An 18,646-nucleotide genomic window follows, 5' to 3' on the forward strand; every position below is an offset into this window, starting at 1 on the left:
TCTCTCTCTCTCTCTCTCTCTCTCTCTCTCTCTCTCTCTCTCTCTCTCTCTCCCTGTGAAGGCGTGTGTGTGTGAGCAGCGGTGAAGTGAAGTGAAGTGAAGTGAAGCGCCTTCCTCCGGCCAGATCCGGCTGAAGGGGAGGAGTTCTTAGCGGACAGTGTGGCTCTAAAAGCATGAGTCTGGCCTCGAGTCTCTGAAAGAGAGCCATAGAGGGCACTGCGCGGATACCGAGCGACTGGAGACGAGCTCAGAGCGACGCACGGCGCAGTTTTGTTTATCAACAGCCTGTTAGCTTTGGTTGTTTTGAAAGCGACACGCTGTATCCGTGACTCGGACGCGCGAGTTTGTTTTTTTGGGGCTCGCGGGTGTGAGGGGTGTTTATCCACGCACGCGCTGCTGCGGGCGCTCCGTGTTGGGTTCCACTCTCTCTCCCTCTCTGTCTCTGTGACTCTCTCTCAGTAATGAGCGCTGAAATGCGGTGTGTGAGCGGCTGGCTGTGCGTGCTGGTGCTGGCGCTGGTGTTCGGGGTGGAGGAGAGAGCAGAAGCCTGCAGCTGCTCCCCGGTTCATCCTCAACAGGGCTTCTGCAACGCCGACATCGGTGAGTAGCTAAATCTGCGGCGGCTTCTCAGAAACCCCCCGCCTCATAAGCGCCAGAGATAAACACTCGGTCTTTTCCCGAGACCCCGTTTGCTGCAGGAGTTCAGAGTCATTCCTGCACGGACAAGACGAGTGGTCTTCGCTGTCGTCCCCCAGTAACTTGTTTTGTAAAGACATGTTCAGTGCCTGTAACATTGGGTCGGATCGTTATCCACAACTCCGCAGTTGATGAAACCCCTTTCCTGTAACTACTATTGTTACTACTTAATTAAGGTTTTTGTAATTGTAATGTAATTAAGAGCTATTTAGCTTTTGGTTGTAATGATAGGTATTGGGTAACAAAAGCTTTTTGTTGTAATTACAGTGAACCAACAGTTAAGACATTTTCTGTTGTAACTGCTGTATTGTTTTTGCTGTTTATTTGTTTCTGCTGCTGCTACTGTTTTTTCTTGTCTTCCTCTTCTTTGTCTCTACTGTGTTTGTTGCTGCTTTCTGCTTCTCGTGATTGTTTTTGTTATTATTTTAATGAAAAACCCCCGTGTTTATTTATTCTTTTGGCAGTTTAAATTGTCTAACCCGAGTAAATTTTTCAGACTAATCGTCATAACACAAGTCTAAGCTGACATAGCTAGTTTTAGAGCAGCAGTGAGTGCAGAAGGTTTCATAGTTGCTTTGATCAGTGTGCTTCTAGTCCAGTGTGTCTGTTAGATTTGACAAAAGTATGTGGTATGAGGGGTTATTGTGGTATTTGGTTGTGATGGTGGTTTCACTGTAACTCTGTATCTTTTGGCCTCTTATCTCGTCTTTATTTCCACCCTCATTCCCTCAGTCTTTCTGCTCATCTTCTGTCTGAGCCCACAGTCCAGATACGGCAAGGTGGGGCCTGCTTAGTGGAGAGCATCTGGAAAATAACTTAAAGCGCTCATCTATTTATATCTGTCCCCTCTACCTGTTCTCTAGCTGTGAAACAGACTCAAGCATCAAAAGTAGGTCTCAAGGACATGTGTTGACTTTGAGATACAGTTCATTAGCTTAACTATGCTGCTATATTCCTGGGATTTAAAATGTGGGTTTGTTTGTTTGTTTTTGTCTGTTTTTTCTTTATTTTTGTCTTGTGCTGCTGAAAGATGATGGTGTGAGGAAGGGTGACCATCCTGCTTTATGTATATCATTGTGTTATTGTTTAGAATGACCATGTCAAGTTGAAGTCAAACAGGATTTTGGTTTGAATAGCTGCCTGAAACCAGCACCCAAACACAGCATGACACATTCACACCATACTGCTGCTCTGTTTACTCACACTGATTCACTGTCTAGTTGCAGGCTGTACCAGTTCATCAGTGGAAACACAAAAGTAACATGTTGTCGCTTCATTAAACATTGTCATGGGATTAGGACAACTCTGATTTCAGTGTGGTTTTACTCACAGCCTAAAGTATATTTTAAGGCCTGAGATATAAGCAGGGCTTGGTTTAAAGGGGGATGCAAAGGGATGCCACTTTTCCTGGTCCCATACAAAGAGAAATAAATAAATGCCACTCGTAGAAGGGCCGTACCCTATTGATTTACTTTTAAATTCATTTATATTTCTTTACTTTTCTATAATCAATATCTTAATACCAGCTCTGTTTGAGAATTGTTTACAAGATTGCCCCAGACTTCTTAGTCCAGTTATTAAAACTTGGGCATTTATACATTGTTCTGCAGTTTTGGCATAAAGGGCTCTGTAGCACACCTCTGAAAACATTAAGGTGTTACATATAACTGTGAGTTTGAACTATTTGGCATGACATATCTTCTTCATTTAACAAATAATTCTTGAAGGAACCGTTTTTCCCTCCTAGAAAATATATTTAATAACATCTTGAAGAAAGTTCTAAATGCCTTAAAGAACAATAACCTTTTTGTAGTGTGTATTTTAAAACAAATAAAAGCTAAAACAGCTTGTTTTTCCAGTGATAAAATCCTCCCTCCCTCTTGAAATATGTTGAAAGTTAGTCATCAAGTTGAAATGTATGTAATACATTTGTGCCACACAGAAAATAAGGAGGAGAGAGAAAGATTTACTCAAGGATAAAGAGCTACTGACTGAGGTCCTGTCTTGCATGATTCAAGCAACTCCCATCTATTCCGTTTCTCTCTAAGATGGATGTAAAAGCCAAGGCTCTGAGCTAAAAGGTGGTGCTGCTGCACAGGCCATGAAAAATTGCAGGAATGTCTTTGTGTCCCGCTGGGGCTTTCCCAACCACCTCATGCTTAATTCATTGGGACACTGCTGTCCAGAGACACTTAGGTAGATACTGCCAGCACTTGGAACAAGATCCAAGCCTTGCTGTGAGCTGGTAAAATAATATCAGGGAAAATGCAGATGGCCATGCTCTTTTGAGAGTGTTTTTATTGGGGGCGCTCTGGGTGCAGTCTGATTAGAACCCCACCCTGCTTCAGAAAGGAAGTGGAACCATCTGACATCTGGCTGATAGTTGCAGATGTGTCAAGAAGGAGAAAGTCGAGGACTTTTTTACAAATATGCCTGGCATTCTTCAAACGGTGAGAAAAAGAGCTCTCTTCCCCTCTGGCAGCTCCACCCGCCTTGCCTCAACTGCCTGGCTGTGAACCAGCCCCTTTTGGATCAGGAGAGAGTTTTTTTTTTTCCATCTGTTTGCGAAAGGTTAACTTCAGTGGCTGTGCTAGCAGGCTCACTGCATTCAGGACCTAGCAGTCAAGCACTCTCATTTTATACGTGTATAGGGATCTGCCCTGATTAATACTGTGTCAACAAGCAAGTTAGCAATGCAGTCGCATATACCTCTGAGCTCACTCAGTTTCATTGCCAATATTCCCCTCAAAATGACCTTAATATTAATGAACCCTGTGCTTTATGGGCATGTGCCCCCTCACAAATCAGTCAGTAGAGTCTTATTAACTTTTCTTTCTCCTTTAAATGTACCCTCAAACAGTGCTACTCATTCTAATGGGGCTCTTTAGTCACCTCACAACACATAGCCTCTGCTGTCTTTATTAAAGGCTGTAAATGCTGATGTACGTGTAGCTTCATGTTTTTGCAAAGACTGGTAAGATATGTCGTCTATGACACAATTTAAAAGGCCCTTTGTGGTCTTTCTAAAGAAAGATTGACATAAAACTGCAAATGTGACCTAGAAAATACTTGACATCAACTAACAAATCACACTGTGTGCTGTAGTTGACTCAAAGTCCATTTTTACACTATGTGGACAGAGTTATTTATGGTGAAATGGCCATTATGAAGCTGAATATGTTTCTTTTATATAGCAGATTGTATATTCTAGAGCAATGAGATTAAAGCTGCCCCAGACAAGTTTTGAATACACTGGTCATCAAGATGTTTGTGTTAAAACTCTGTTTGAAAGTGAGTCATGTTCTGGCCTGCTTCCTTTGACTTGCACTAGCTAAACTCTGCAAAATTCATCTCATTTCAAATCAAATATATATTAGACATATTCAGAAAGAGACACATGGTTTGAATTTCAGAAATGGAATAAGGACAGTTTGCAAATAGAGTTTTTACACTCTGTAAATTCATTTTCTGTTTTTCAGATGCTGGCAACCACAGACATTTATAAACTATCATCTTGACCATGCCAAAATACTTTAATTTCTAAAGATGTTTTCAGTAAATATACTACTAAACAAAAGGCATGACAACAGCTAATAATGTAAGATTTTAAGAACTGTAGAGAAAAAAACAGAAGCATAATTTTTCTGACTCTTTCGGAGAAAAATGATAAGCCAGGACTGAAGTTGTTTTTGTAGATCCATGCCAAACACCTGGTCTAACTTGGTAATGGAGCAAGGAAAGCAGCAGTTTATTCAGGAAGTAGTAATGTTAGAAGAAATGAAAGATATGGTAAGTAGATATGATGGGTAAATGTGATAAGTATATTTTTATCACATCTTTTCTGGGCATTTTATGGGTATTGTCAGTACAGAAACTGACCAAATGCAGGGAGAAGAGCAAGGAGCATTTCCAGATATGCAATCATGATCATGATTATAGTCGATTTCTGAATTTGCAGCTTTGAAAAAGAGCCATGGGCATGGTAAGAGGTGTGGGGTAGTTTTTCATGCTGTTGGTCTGCTGTGTGATCTCCAGAGACATTCTCAAGACCCGGTGTTTTTCATCATGCCATTTGCTGTCCTCTAGTTGTTACTGTCTGAATGCTTTTGAATCTTGTGAAGTGTAACATAGCTTATGTGAAACATCAGGTTTAATACACTTCTTAAGATTCAAAAGCATGCAGACCGTAACAACTGGAGGACAGCAAATGGTATGGTCAAAAACTCTGGGTATACTAGAAGGAAGTCACACAGCTTGTCAACAGGACTTTACTCATCTCTGTGTCTTTCCACATCCTCTCTAGCCCCCTTCTCCTTGTTTGTGCACCCAAACGTATAGGCAGTCTCCAGCAATCGGTTGTCCAGTATAGCATAGTCATTTTTTTTTCCATAGCGGTTAACCCCAGGGCCTAAGGAACTGGGCTGTCTCACCAACAGCCCTTTTATTTAAGAGCCACAGTGACAATGCCGATGAAACCATCAAGTTGCTTTCTCACTGTGAGTCAGACTGGGTCTCTTTTTAGACTAATCAAACATAATCGGGCACACACAATTGAGCAGACCTGTCAGACCATCCATTTTGGTGGAAGATTGGTAGAAAGATACTCAAATCTCTAACATTGGGCTTTTATTTTTCTGAAGGAGAATGACAGGTTTAACAATGATGTGAGAACTTGATTAACAATGCAAGTGAATCATTGTTCCGCAGTCTGGTTTATGACTACAGAGCAAAGCCTGAGGGATTTTGCAAAACATTTTGCAGAACCAAGACTTGTGTTCAACACAGTGATATGAGTCGCTAGCATTGTTGTCCAAGAGAAATGTTTGTTCAGAGGTTTTAACAACAGAAACCATGCCAGCTTAGCAGGTATTGTTAGCAGCAAGTGTTAAATATATAGGAAAATAGCATGTGAGATAAATGTATAGAAAACATTCAGCTCTAAATATATATTTGAAGAGCTCTAAATACTTAAGTTTGACTCGATTTTAGCATTGTATACATACACAATCTAAACACAAAAAACTGGCTGGCACAGCTAACATATGTTCTTTCTCTGGTTTGTACTGAAAGGTTTAAGCATGAGTTAATAAGGATCTGTGGGTCAGTAAATGATCCAGCTGTTAGGAAGGCCTTGGTTGCTGTGACTGGCAATGAGCCTGCAAGAATTCACACTGTGAAGAGGGCAAGTATACAGTGTTGAAGCCAGATTGAATTACTGTATTGTCAGGAAAACTGGGGTTCAAAAAGCCTGAGATACAAACTCTGTAGAGGTGAAAATCCTCAGTTTTGTTCTGGTTAGTTTGGTTTTTAGCTTACACTGACATAATAAATATTGCATATTATTGTTGCTAGGTTAGAAGTCGCTATATTAATGTGACTGGATATCAGCGTGAGAGTTGTACTGTATGTAGCCTTGTAGCTATTTGATACGGCTGTATTAGCTGTCAGCCTACACATGAACTTGTCTTGTTCTGGGCTCACCTTATGGAGTGAAGTTAGTGGCCACTGTGCTGATACGCTAGTGGTTTCATTTGCATGCACAGCACTGGCCAGCTGACCTTTTTTTGGTATCCTTTGATTCTAGGAAAGTCCAAGGGTGCTGTCAGTAAAGGTAGGAGTGGGTAGCGAGGTTTGGGCTCAGAATTGGTCATGATTACTAAAAGCTGCGCAGTGAAACGGAACCTCAGGATGTGGCCAGTGCTCGTGGTGGGTATGTTTTCATGGAAACTATGACACACTGATTATGATATGTGCATATGTAAGAGAGTGTGTAAGTCATGGGCTGAGGGAGCGGGCGCTGTGGGTTATGCACGATTATCGGGGAGCAGGAATGTGGGTCAGCCTGAAAAAAGAGCTGAAGAAGTCTGAACAGAAATGGAGCTAGCTGTTCTAGACAAATGCACTGCAGACTTTCTACAATGGCAACAGCACTGTTTCATCATTAAAATGTTCTTAATGTAGTGGCTGAAATTATATCCCTTGCTTACAGTGTCAAGGTGGGTCATACCACTGGGATTTTAGAGGGTTACAAAGCAGTTGGTTTGATTCTCATTGGAAGGATAGCAACTAGCTAGCCATAGAATGCAAAATGGCACAATGTGACTTTTCTTTTCCGATGCTAATAGAGGAGGAAGTTTGAAACCACAAACTAAATGTTAAACTAAATCTACAGCGTTAGTTCAAAACAAAGGAATTTCAATCCAATATATTACTTCTAGACTAACTGTTAGCTTTATGCTACATTCTCATTGTTCTAATGTTACTGTTAGGAAGTACATTATTATACTTTATTACTACTCCAAGTTAATTTATGGCTCCTGAAAATTTTTGGCTAGATAAAGTAATTAGTCATTGGACTGGGCCATCGCTTAAAGCATTTTCTATAGAACAGGTAGATGTGACAGCTTATGTTGCTTTAACTTGACTGTTTAGTAGCATGTATGTAACGTGTCAAAACAGAGTCAGAATGGTTCTATTGTTAACTTTATTTATATAAATTTGAAACTTTCATTTGTAACTACTCTTTGCAGTCAATACACTGCAGTAAATAAGTACACAATAATGAATGACCCTACTTTTATGCTTTTTGAGCTAAGGTCAGGATCTGAAATGGTGTACAAAAATTATGAGAGGGTTCAAAATAATATTTTCTTCTCAGCAGTTTGAAAATATTGCTGAAATTTCATAAGCTGAAATTGTTACCAACCGTGAGCCTGAACTGGAAAAGCGGTTATAGACTATGAATTAATTAATTAATGAATATTACAGATTTACAATTTGTCAGAGATTTCCATTCCACATTACAGTACAGTAATCATTCATCTATATATACAGTGGAACCTCTACTAACGAACGCCTATACTAACGAACATTCCAAGATACGAACCGGGCATTTGAATATTTTTTGCCTCCACCAACGAACCATGACTCTTGAAACGAACCCGAGCCTCCGCCGAGCCGGCGGCTGGAAATGGCCACTGACCCCAATAGACGAGTCTCCCAGCGCGCCCAGACTCGAGTGAGCTTATTTAGCTTATTAAGATTAGCAAATTGTAGTTTTAGCAATTTAGCATTAGTGTAAATAGCAGACATCGAAATTCGTAATAAGTTAAGCCGTATCTACGCTTCGTCTCCCCACATTCACCCGCCTACTCTCCGTTATTCCACCCACCCCCCACCTCCCGTCATACAGCCAGTGCCTGTGTTACTCCTCCAGCCAGTCGTCACGTCTTCAAGGTAGTGATGTGTAACCGCTTAAATCTTTATTTCTTTTTTATTACTGTTACCACTGTATTTCTTTTTTATTTTTAGTAAAGCTACATGTATTTGTTTTACTAATTTGAGGGTTTTGTAAACATATATCAGAGCAAAAAGGGTGAATTTTGGGGTGGGCTGGAACGCATTAATTGCTTTTCCATTATTTTAAATGGGGAAAATTGACCCAAGAAACGAACTTTCCTACTTACAAACCGGGTCACGGAATGGATCAAGTTCGTAGGTAGAGGTTCCACTCTACCTACGAATATATATATATATATACACATCAAGGTGCCTCCCATTTTTAATCGATGTAGTCCCCATTGCCCTGAAAAGTGATAGTATTATCTATATCTGCCCCTAAACTTCTAGGCCCTACGTTGATGGCCTTGTATGCAGACCCTGCAGAATGCAGCCCCTTAATTTTGGTGCTATTAACCAGGAGACTTGACTGTTGTATGAAGGACTATCTGCATCTTGCTGGCAGGAAATAAGGGCCAGCTCATCTGTGTACATCTGCATGTTGAGAGAAAATCACTCTCTTGCATCACTCTCATCAGTGTATATGGAGAACAGCAAAGGACACACGCTTTTAGAAAAACACAGTCAAAACAAGATGGTTTTTTAATATGGAGATGGTATCAGAGATTCTGTGGTCCAACACAGTATTTATTTGTGGGGAGAGTGCAATTGTATTATTAAGTGAGAAAAGAGGGTGATAAATATCAGTGATGGTGAAGACACGTCAGCATGATATTAAGCAATATTTTTTTTTTGATTGATTGACTACTGTACTGTATTTGCTGATCTGTTGAGAAATACCAAGACAAAATGAACTCTCAGTTCTCAAGAAAAAAAAAACACTGGAGCATATGACTCATAGTCAGGCTGACAGGCTGGCTCTGATGCTGAGAATATTTTTTCAATCTCTGGACACAAAGTTGAATTGTACTGGAATCCTCACATTTAATCATATTTTTAAAGATCTCTATACATAACTGCAAAAATTCAATGCATGTATTTACCAGCTTTTTCTCACCACTCAAAATGTGCATCAGTACAAGAAAAGGAAAGACAGCAAAGATTAGATTTTGGTTTATCAGAGGTCACTCACTTGCAGTTACGTTAGTATTAATGCTCTGCCTGGATAAATATGTCAACTTTCTGATGGAAAATATTTTTTTAGCTCTTTATTTAGTTTTAGTTTTAGGTCCTTTTTCCTTGTTGTTTGTTGTGTAGCCCTTAACCTGCTAATTAGCATGCTATTTGATGAAATAATATAGAAGCCCATTAAATTGACTGTTGTTGTTTTGGAATTATGACATTTTTTTATTATACTAATTACAGTGGCACCCAATGCTATTTATTGAAATACATCAGCTCAAATCTCACTCTCTTTTATTTATTTATAATTTTTATGAGGAGATTTAAAACCTAGTGCTGGAAGGAATAATGCAGGCATATTTTATTTTTATTTTCAATAGTTACTCTTAAAACTGCACAATAATTTAATAATATTTTTAAACAGTTTACATTGTGATTCAGGCTTGTCTTTTATCCTTCAGAAAGTTGATGGGAATTACTTTAATAATGATTCACTGGTACTGATGTTAAACTTGAATTTAGTAGGATTTTCCCGTGTGTAATTTGCTACTAACACCTTAGCATGCTGCACACTCCAGTTCTTCAGACAGAGGAAGCGTTGACATGTGCAGAAAAGCATGCAACTAGGAGGGGACTATCGTTAACTTTAAAGAGCAACAAACCCTTCATATTTGTGTCTTTTCCAGCCCATAAAGTGAACCCATGGGTGTGGAATGATGGCTACTACCCCAGCGTACCTTGTGTGTGTGTGTGTGTGTGTTTGTGCATGTGTGTGTGTGTGTGTGTGTGTGTGTGTGTTCATGTATATGCATGCTTGTGCATGTGTGTGAGTGAGTGTGATATTCTCCCACTGGTTATTTTATGTCTCTGCATGCTATATGCCTGGCCTCATATTTTCCACGGTGAGCAAATGCCCTCAAAAACAGCAGCTGTTGCACACCATAACACCACTGAGTCTTTCCTTTGGTACTTCACCCTCCATCCATCTTCTGCCTCTTTATTTATTCTTTTCTTTGGTTCAGTTATCTTTTTCACATCTGAACCCACCTTTATCACCACTCTGTTTATGTTATGCAGACGTCTCTAACTTTAAACCCTGTCAATATGTCCCAGCCACCTGAATTCAATCTCTTTATCTCTCTCAGTTTTGACTTTAGTAGCGTGACAGAAGTGTTCCCAAATGTACCTCTATTAAACAAGTACTATTGCCAAAACACATGGCAGCTGCTCAGAAGGGGACAGGTCCAGCAAATAGTTAGGCCAGGGATCAGTCTCTTAGTAAACGAGTCAGTATTTTGGAGCTTTATCTGCTGGTATTATCCTTTTTGCTAAATCCTTTGCAATAGGTCAGGTGATGAAAGTGATTTGGCAAAACAATAACTGGAGCTTGGGTTCATTGTGCACAATAATTAATGGAGCAGTGCTGGGGAAGCTGTTTTGGCCCATTTCAATCTGCAGTTGGTTAACTGTGTCTGGCAGTGAAAATCATAATTCAAAACTGTAAACCCTTTGTTCTTTGCTGTAAGGCTGGGTGATTAATTGAATTATAATTTCATTTAAAGTTGTGGCTTCCAGACATTCTGAAAACAATGTAACTGAGATAAAATGCTTATTGTGCCACATTCAGTTTTAAAGTGATGCTCTTGTTTTGTCTTTGTGTCATAAATTTCTTCATCAATTCCCAAATGTACTCTAAGCCACCTCAGCAACTTTTAAAAAACAGTTACGTATAGTGGCATGTTGAAATACAGATTTCATACAAATTATTCTAGAGTCTGGACTGCAAAAAGTTATTTAAAAGGGGTGACATAACAAAAATAATTATTTCAAAGTGGGCTTTTAAGCTTTGGGCTGTGAAGCAAATTTTACAGCTTAATTTCCATATAAAACAAGTATGGACTGTTGAAAGAAGTGAAAGAATGCTTTTGAACTTTCTCAGTGAACATAATAAGTTAAAGTTTTTCCTTAAACAACAAACAAGTAAAATTAATTTTTTATTTTTGATATGTTCCTTTTAAATCTTTATTTCTGTCTGTTTTGGCCACTTTTGCCCTAGCATTAGGTACACATTTGGTGAGTTTGTTGTTTGCTTTTTTGTTTTCCTCTCATTTTGGACTTTGCTGGTATTTACATATGCATTATACAGTAGTTGTGTTTTTATGGGGATTAATAAAAGCATGACCTGTTCTACTGACTTCCAGTACATCAGTAGATTCCTGGGAACAAAATCAAAAGCTACTCCAAATGCCTCCTCCACATTCTAGCAGATTTTCCATAAGCTTACCAGACAAGTTTTGCTCCTAATTGTTTCCATGTTTGTTTTCTTTGCGAATGTGCAGAAGCCCAGTAAGAAAACAACATGGATTTTTAAATGCAACGATGATACTACAGACAGTATTTCTATTGCAACTAGTTTTACCTACTTAAAATAGTCTTTTTTACAGCCAAACTTGGAAGTTATTTTGAACCGTGTTTTATATATTGTGTCTTCTCAAATAGCATAATGATAGTCCAACACCAGCCCACCACTTACAAAACAGTACAAAATTAGATCTGAGTCCTGTATAATAAACCACATTTAAAAGTAGTTAAAAATGTGTTATGGCACTGTCATCTGACACAAACCATATCCCTTCTTCAAAACTGAAACCTGAACTTCTTTCTTGACCACACCAAGCTGGGGTGTAAAAAAAATGTGCTTCATTAAACATCTGTTAAAACAAGCTTTGTCAGTGTATCCAAAATGGGAAAAAAATTATCAGCATCTGTCTGACTCTTTTAGCACGTTTAGGTTTAAACAGGGCGGGCTCGGGTATATATGATGTGTGTGTGTGTGTGTGTGTGTGTGTGTGTGTGTGTGTCTGCGTGAGTGTGTTGAAGTGGTTGCGTCATTGTTTATTCTTGTACAAATAGAACACTATCATCAGCACAGCTCACATGGTCATGACACAGATTTTGTTGAAGGCAGAAAAGAAGGTTTAGTTGCTTTGCTTAGCTGTTATGCTATTATACTGTACCTCTGCACAAAGTGGAAAAAAGAGCAGCCCTTTTGAAAACTATTAAGGAAAGTAAGGAAAATAAGGGGGGGGGGCAGGGAATATAAAAAGCGAGAGAATGAATGAGTCAGCGGAAGGTTGCCATGTGTCAGCTCCTCATGTGCAAGCGTTTCTCCCACATGTTGGCTGACCTGACAAAGGGAGCTTAAGACGGTAGGGCAGCTGCAAATATTCAGCCTGCAGGAAATGGGACTTTGGATGGGTTCTTGATTCTATGTGCAAGATACCACTCACTGCTGAGCCTCAGAGAGATAGGGAATCTTTACAAGATGAGAACCTATACTGTCTTGTATATGTTATGAACATGTGTAATAAATGATTAGTGTCATTGGTGCATAAACCAACATCATTGAGTGTATCCCAATAACAAAATATAAAAATATCAAATAAAGCACAGTTAAGTGATTAGTTCATTAGATTAACCTCATGTCTCTTTTTGTCACAGTAATCAGAGCTAAGGTGGTTGGAGGAAAAGAGGTGGATGCTGGGAATGATATTTATGGCAACCCTATCAAGAGGATCCAGTACGACATCAAGCAGATCAAGGTGAGGACAGAAGAGGGACAAATGTATGCTTTTCATTTCATGTTTTTTTTTATATAGATTTGTATACACTATGTATTCTAAGGTTTGCAGTTACCTATTCAAATTAATCAATTTAGCAACTTTGTTTTGCACCCATCGCTGATACTGAAGTTCAGCTAGCTGCACACTGCTTAATTTCCCAATGGCAATTACCAACTAGAGGGGTATAAAGTACCAGGCATTCAGCTGTGTATCAGTGGAACTGCATTGTTTGAGACAGAGTACCATCCAGTACATTTTTGATCCAGATCATGTGACCGAAAGTCTTAATTGTCTGCAAGCAATCGAATTCTTTCAGCAATGTTCTAGCATCAAGTATCAAGCCTTCCTAAAAGAGTAGAAAAGAAACAAATAGAAAAATAAAATACCTATTAATACTCCTTTGTTTCCAGATGTTCAAAGGACCTGACAATCCCATTGAAATGATCTTTACTGCACCTTCATCTGCTGTGTGTGGTGTAACCATGGAGACCAATGGAAAGAAGGAGTATCTCATTTCAGGTACAGTGTTAATTTGGGCCACTGGTTCTATTAATCTCATGTAGCCAAATAATTATTGTTAGATTTAGTCTATGTTTAGTCAATAAAAACATGAAGCATTTAGTCTAGCTTTTTTAGCTGAAGGATTTGGATCCTTTGAGAGTCAAATAGGGCACGGTGGCGCAGCAGGTAGTGTCGCAGTCACACAGCTCCAGGGACCTGGATGTTGTGGGTTTGATTCCCGCTCTGGGTGACTGTCTGTGAGGAGTTGGTGTGTTCTCTCGGTGTGGGTTTCCTCCCACAGTCCAAAAACACACATTGGTAGGTGGATTGGTGACTCAAATGTGAGAGTGTGTGTTGCCCTGTGAAGGACTGGCGCCCCCTCCAGGGTGTATTCCTGCCTTGCGCCCAATGATTCCAGGTAGGCTCTGGACCCACCGCGACCCTGAACTGGATAAGCGCTTACAGATAATGAATGAATGGGAGTCAACTCATCTTCATTATACTATGTGGCCACTCTCATTGCCCTGTTTATATTTATATTTACTTGCAAATCATAAACGATGAGTGAATTATCATCTTTCACGTTTTCACTTTAGTTTTTATTTGCTGACAAAAAATGAAAAACATTTTGTGACAGTTCTTGTCTTAAAATTAATATATTTATTTAGTTCTCGTCTAGTTATTTCATATACATATATTGTCATAATTTTGTTAACGAAATTAAAACTGCTCAAGTACAGTGACAGAATTAGAAATGGAATTGAATTTAGTTTTCTGAAGGTGAATATGACATTTCAGCACCAAACCACATTGTGAAGCAAAGTACTCTGGGACACTCTTGACTTGTGCTAATGTTTGGCAAATGGTTGAGTTATGTACCGTATTAGAAATTATAATTCATTTAAATCCTCTCAAGGGTTCTGTAGGTTTGCTGATCTGACAGCAGTAAAAGTAAAAGGTCATGAAAAGATGAACACAGACGTCTTCTGGTTTCTCCATCTTAGACTGAATCAGCATTGCCCAAATTACAGAGTGGACGAGGCAGAGGGCTGTGCAGGGTAGCAATTGCCTTTTAAGCTAAAGTTTTAGGGGAAGAGGGAGGTAGCATAATGAGGAAAGTCTGAGCTTGTAGCACACAGTAACTGCTGATGATGCACATTACATTCTTCTTAAAAAAAGAAAAAAAAAAAGACAGACAAAAGATGTTTTGATGCAGATTTCTCCTTTTCCTGTAAAGTTAATACAAAATCTTTTTTAGAGGTTTCCCCTTTTCTTCCACGACTTCACATACTTTGTGTTTTTCACTGGCTTGACCTCCAGCACTCTGTGAAACCATAATAAAATCTAGCTGTCTCCTCAAAGTGCAAAGTGTGATTCTAAACTTAACAAGCTTTTGGCTTTTTTTTCCAATGTGCTCTTGAAAAGCTCGTTTCGTCTCACAGCAGTGTTTGTCGCAACAACATATTGTTTTGTCTGACACATGTTCTCCAGGCAAGGCAGATGGCAGTGGGAAGATGCATGTGACCCTGTGTGATCTCATCATGCCCTGGGAGTCCATGAGTCCCACCCAGAAGAAGAGCCTGAGCCAGCGCTACCAGATGGGCTGCGACTGCAAGGTGATCAACAACACAGTAGTTGTACCAGCTCTACCAGACGCAGGAGAATGATAGTGGACTCATAGCTTGCCCCAATAACTGTCTAAAAAGTTTTGATTCACAATAACATGTTGTATGTTGAGTGCCAGGTTAGGGCTAGGGGTTAATAGGTTTGAAGGTTAATTTAAGGGACCTTCTACGTGCCCATCTCACAGATGTGTCCCAGCTTTTTAAAAACGAATTTGATATAGTGCATAAACATTGATAGAATTAGAAAATAAACTGTGCAATAGGAAGTGCTTGAGCGTTGCTGTTGTGAAACTACATTGAGCACTCAATTACAAAACCTGCCTTGTATCTACATCTCTTCATTTTATCAGCTCCACTGACCCTACAGGAGTACTTTGTAGTTCTACAATTACAGACTGTAGTCTATCCGTTTCTCTGCATACTTTCTTATCCCCATTTCACCCTGCTCTTTAATGGTCAGGACCCCCACAGGGCAGTGGTGTGATTTATTTGGTGGGTCATTCTCAGCGCTACAGTGACAGACGTGGTGGTGGTGGTGTGTTAGTGTTTGTTGTGCTGGTGCGAGTGGATCAGACACAGTGGGCGGCTTTAGTTTTAAGGCAGAGAGAGTCAGAAAAAGAGACATTAGCTCATCTGTTGCTGCCCAGTTTGTGTTGGCTGGATATTTTTTTTGGACAACAATTTTAGATCAAGCAGTTATATACAGGCAGAGAAGAGACAAACAATTCCAAAAGAGTTCACAGTGATCGAAAACAAATTATAAGAGAATCAGAATAGCTGCCCTGCTGCATTTGATCCACTCATATCAGCACAACCATATCAGTGTCACTGCAGCGAGGAGAATGATCCACCACCCAAATCATACCTGCTCTTTTGTGGTCCTGTGTGGGTCCTGACCAATAGAGAGCAGGGTGAAAACTGAATAAGAGAGTTTGCAGAGAAACAGATGGACTACAGTCTGTAATTGTCAGTGGATGGTCAGTGGAGCTGATAAATTTGACAATAAGTGTAGATGCAATGTAGGTGTTTCTAATCAAGTGATCGTTCAGTGTATTAAGGAAAACAAATTTGATTTAGGTAATTGATAAATACTATTCAATCAATCAATCAGTCTCAAAGCTACCATTTTACTCTCTATGAACAACAACTGGTTTGTATGTCTTTTTCTGTAACTACTGAATAATGTGTGTAATAATAGGCCTGGAATTTTAAAGGCTCAGAAACACAGAACTCAAAATGAAGTTATATATAATTAAAGAGATACGTTTTTTTCTCTTTAACTGTAAATAGCCACAGTTGTTGTGTGTTATTCTTAACAATCATGTTCTTTTTGTGACCAGATTACCCGCTGTGCAGCCTTCCCATGTGTGGTCAGCACCCCAGAGGAGTGCTTGTGGACAGACTGGGTGACGGAGAAGATCATCCATGGACGCCAGTCTGACCACTACTCCTGCATTAGGAGAGGAGATGGCTCATGTGCCTGGTATCGTGGAAGTGCTCCACCCAAGAAAGAGTTCATGGACAACGAGGACCCGTAAATCCAAACCCATTCCCATCTCCATTATCTGAAGTTGCTTAAAAATACCATATATTACAGATCTGACATCAGGCAGAACAAAGAAAAAGAAAAACTGCACCAATTTAAATTGTTAGAATACAGATTAGATTACAGTCCTCTTTAGATATCAGAACATCAAACAGTGGAGCTGGTCAAATGATGTGATTTCTTCTCCAAGGCTTGCACTCAAATCATACATTACCATCCAATGATGGACAATCCTAATTTGTGAGCACTTTCTGCCCCTAACAGCGCTTAATGTTTCTTCTCTTAAATGACTGAAATGGCCTCTCAGTCTTGTAAGGTTGCAGACTTTTGCAGACTTGCAGCTCATTTCACATTTTTAATTTGTTGAGTCTTTGTCCAAACCCCAAATAAAGAGACAGCTAAAATATTACTCATACTTAGTGTAGTTTCCCAAAGCAATGCCAACTGGTCCAGTCGGATAAATGGTGAGGCAGGACTTCCCAGATACTTCAAAGATGAACTGAGACCAAATGAAGAGCATTAAAACAGGCATATGCATGGGGTTTTAGAGAAAAAGAAAATTAGAGACCAAAGTCAGTGTCAATCCACGTTGATTTTTGTGGGACAAAGCTTACAGTTTTGCTGCTGACCAAATTCCAGAATGTGTAACTTTCTAGTACATAGACAAGTTGTTGTTGTTGTTTTTTCTTCCACAATAGTGGATACTCTTTTTCTTTTAATCAGAAAATCTTAGGGACCTTGAAGCACCTGGTAAAATAATGAAGGAATAATAAGGCAATACCTAAAACACACTGAAAAACTTCTTGGCAGGAGACTTGTAGTTCCTTCCTAATTTGGAATATGGCTATATCTGGAAAAGAAGCCTGCTTGCCTTGTCTTCATTTCTTTGTCAAGTGCTTCTCACAGATTCTGTCCGTTCTGTACTCCTTTAATCTTTCTTTCCCTTAACTACACGTATGCATTTGTCTGTGCTGTTTTTTTTAAATGTTAGATATCTGCCTTTTTAAACGTAATTTCTCTGAAATCAGTCTTCATCCTGATTGAACTTTGCACTTTTGTGGGAATCGCTACAGTAAGATTGAATCCTCTTATCAGGATTTGTAACTCTTCTCTTCTCCCTTCTCTCATGAGAACATCATTGAATGCCTTTTGCTTATTTTGCAGATGTTTTTGTGATGTTGTTTCTATAAGGCTTAGATAGTGATACTGATATTTGTCATTTACAAAACGCTTGACAGCAATTCTTCTTCAGTCGTGTGTTGCCGTGATCTGTCACCTTCTTTTCAACGTATTGTTTTTGTTAGTTGACGTGTTTCACGGGACCCCAGGAGGAAGATGGAGGTAGGCCTCCGTAAGTGTTTAGTTGCCATGGCAATGGAAGCCCAGAGTTTTACATTACAGTTATCAGACTGAGTGGATTAACATGCAAGGGCCGTTCTATACGTGTCTATAGCATCCACAGATCCTTCTGCACTGGGAGAGAGCAAACAGAGGCAAAGGTTTCTTCGCTCTGTGAGGTCGATAAACTCTTGTTTATTGGCAGTCTGGGAGGAGTGCACAGTGAATTATGTTGTTGCAACTGTCTCCTGATTGGGCACTGCCAAGTCATGTGACGGACAGACAGTAAGGTTTGAGGGTAGTAGTTGCTAGGCATTTTGTCTGGGTAACCCATGGTGCCACGATGCGGTCAGATTGAGAGAGGGAGGGAGTGTGAAAGGGAAAAAGGCAGAGAGTGGACCATTGTGGAATGGAGGACAACAAATACGTCATTTTTGGTGGGCTGGGGACAGTTAACGAAGGTGGATTTCAACATTCTTGCATTTCACTCAAAGCCATTTTGTGTGTATAGGGGATTTGTTTTAAAGCTGTACAAAATCAACAGTGATGTAGGCCAAACAGACAGCAGCATTTAAGTGAGTGTAACTCAGATTGATGCCTTTGTTTATTTTGCCCTAAGCAGCAGACTTTGAGCCTGACGCAGAGATGAAGAAAACGCTTATGGAGCTGTCTCAACAGCTCCCAGTAATCCGAGGTGTGCTTTAAATTAAAACCTTTACCCGTAATCATCTTTACCTTTTTCAGACTTGCCATAAACAAGCTCACAAGTCTTCAAGGGTAACGTTGGCAGTGTTTAATATGCATCATGCTATATCTACTTAACTGCTTTGTATTAAATGTAATGGAATATAAATGGCATAATTTAAATGTCTGTTGTTGCCATGTTTCTACATTTTTACTGTGTCATTACCTTTTGATTTATATGGTGTGTTATTTTTACCAGTCTTTTTGTCTAT

At 39.6% G+C, this 18,646-nt stretch overlaps 1 protein-coding gene across 1 annotated transcript; it reads left to right on the forward strand.

Moving 5' to 3' along the window:
- The first annotated feature begins 108 nt into the window (after window positions 1-108).
- timp2a (TIMP metallopeptidase inhibitor 2a) lies at window positions 109-18,641 on the forward strand. Its single transcript, XM_066666712.1, has 5 exons — window positions 109-600; window positions 12,559-12,659; window positions 13,091-13,199; window positions 14,673-14,797; window positions 16,147-18,641. Exons 1-5 carry the CDS (start codon window positions 462-464, stop codon window positions 16,342-16,344), a joined length of 672 nt encoding a protein of 223 aa, XP_066522809.1. The 5' UTR covers window positions 109-461; the 3' UTR covers window positions 16,345-18,641.
- Window positions 18,642-18,646: the final 5 nt, after the last annotated feature.

This window comes from Hoplias malabaricus, chromosome 3 (genome assembly GCF_029633855.1).
Source record: "Hoplias malabaricus isolate fHopMal1 chromosome 3, fHopMal1.hap1, whole genome shotgun sequence".
Classification (NCBI taxonomy): domain Eukaryota; kingdom Metazoa; phylum Chordata; class Actinopteri; order Characiformes; family Erythrinidae; genus Hoplias; species Hoplias malabaricus.

What these genes read in the sequence shown, in the direction of transcription:
- timp2a (XM_066666712.1), top strand. Translation starts at nt 462, where the DNA reads ATGAGCGCTGAAATGCGGTGTGTGAGCGGCTGGCTGTGCGTGCTGGTG. An exon ending in ACGACATCAAGCAGATCAAG is followed by an intron (nt 12,660 to 13,090) that starts GTGAGGACAGAA and finishes CTTTGTTTCCAG; the next exon opens with ATGTTCAAAGGACCTGACAA. An exon ending in AGATGGGCTGCGACTGCAAG is followed by an intron (nt 14,798 to 16,146) that starts GTGATCAACAAC and finishes TTTTGTGACCAG; the next exon opens with ATTACCCGCTGTGCAGCCTT.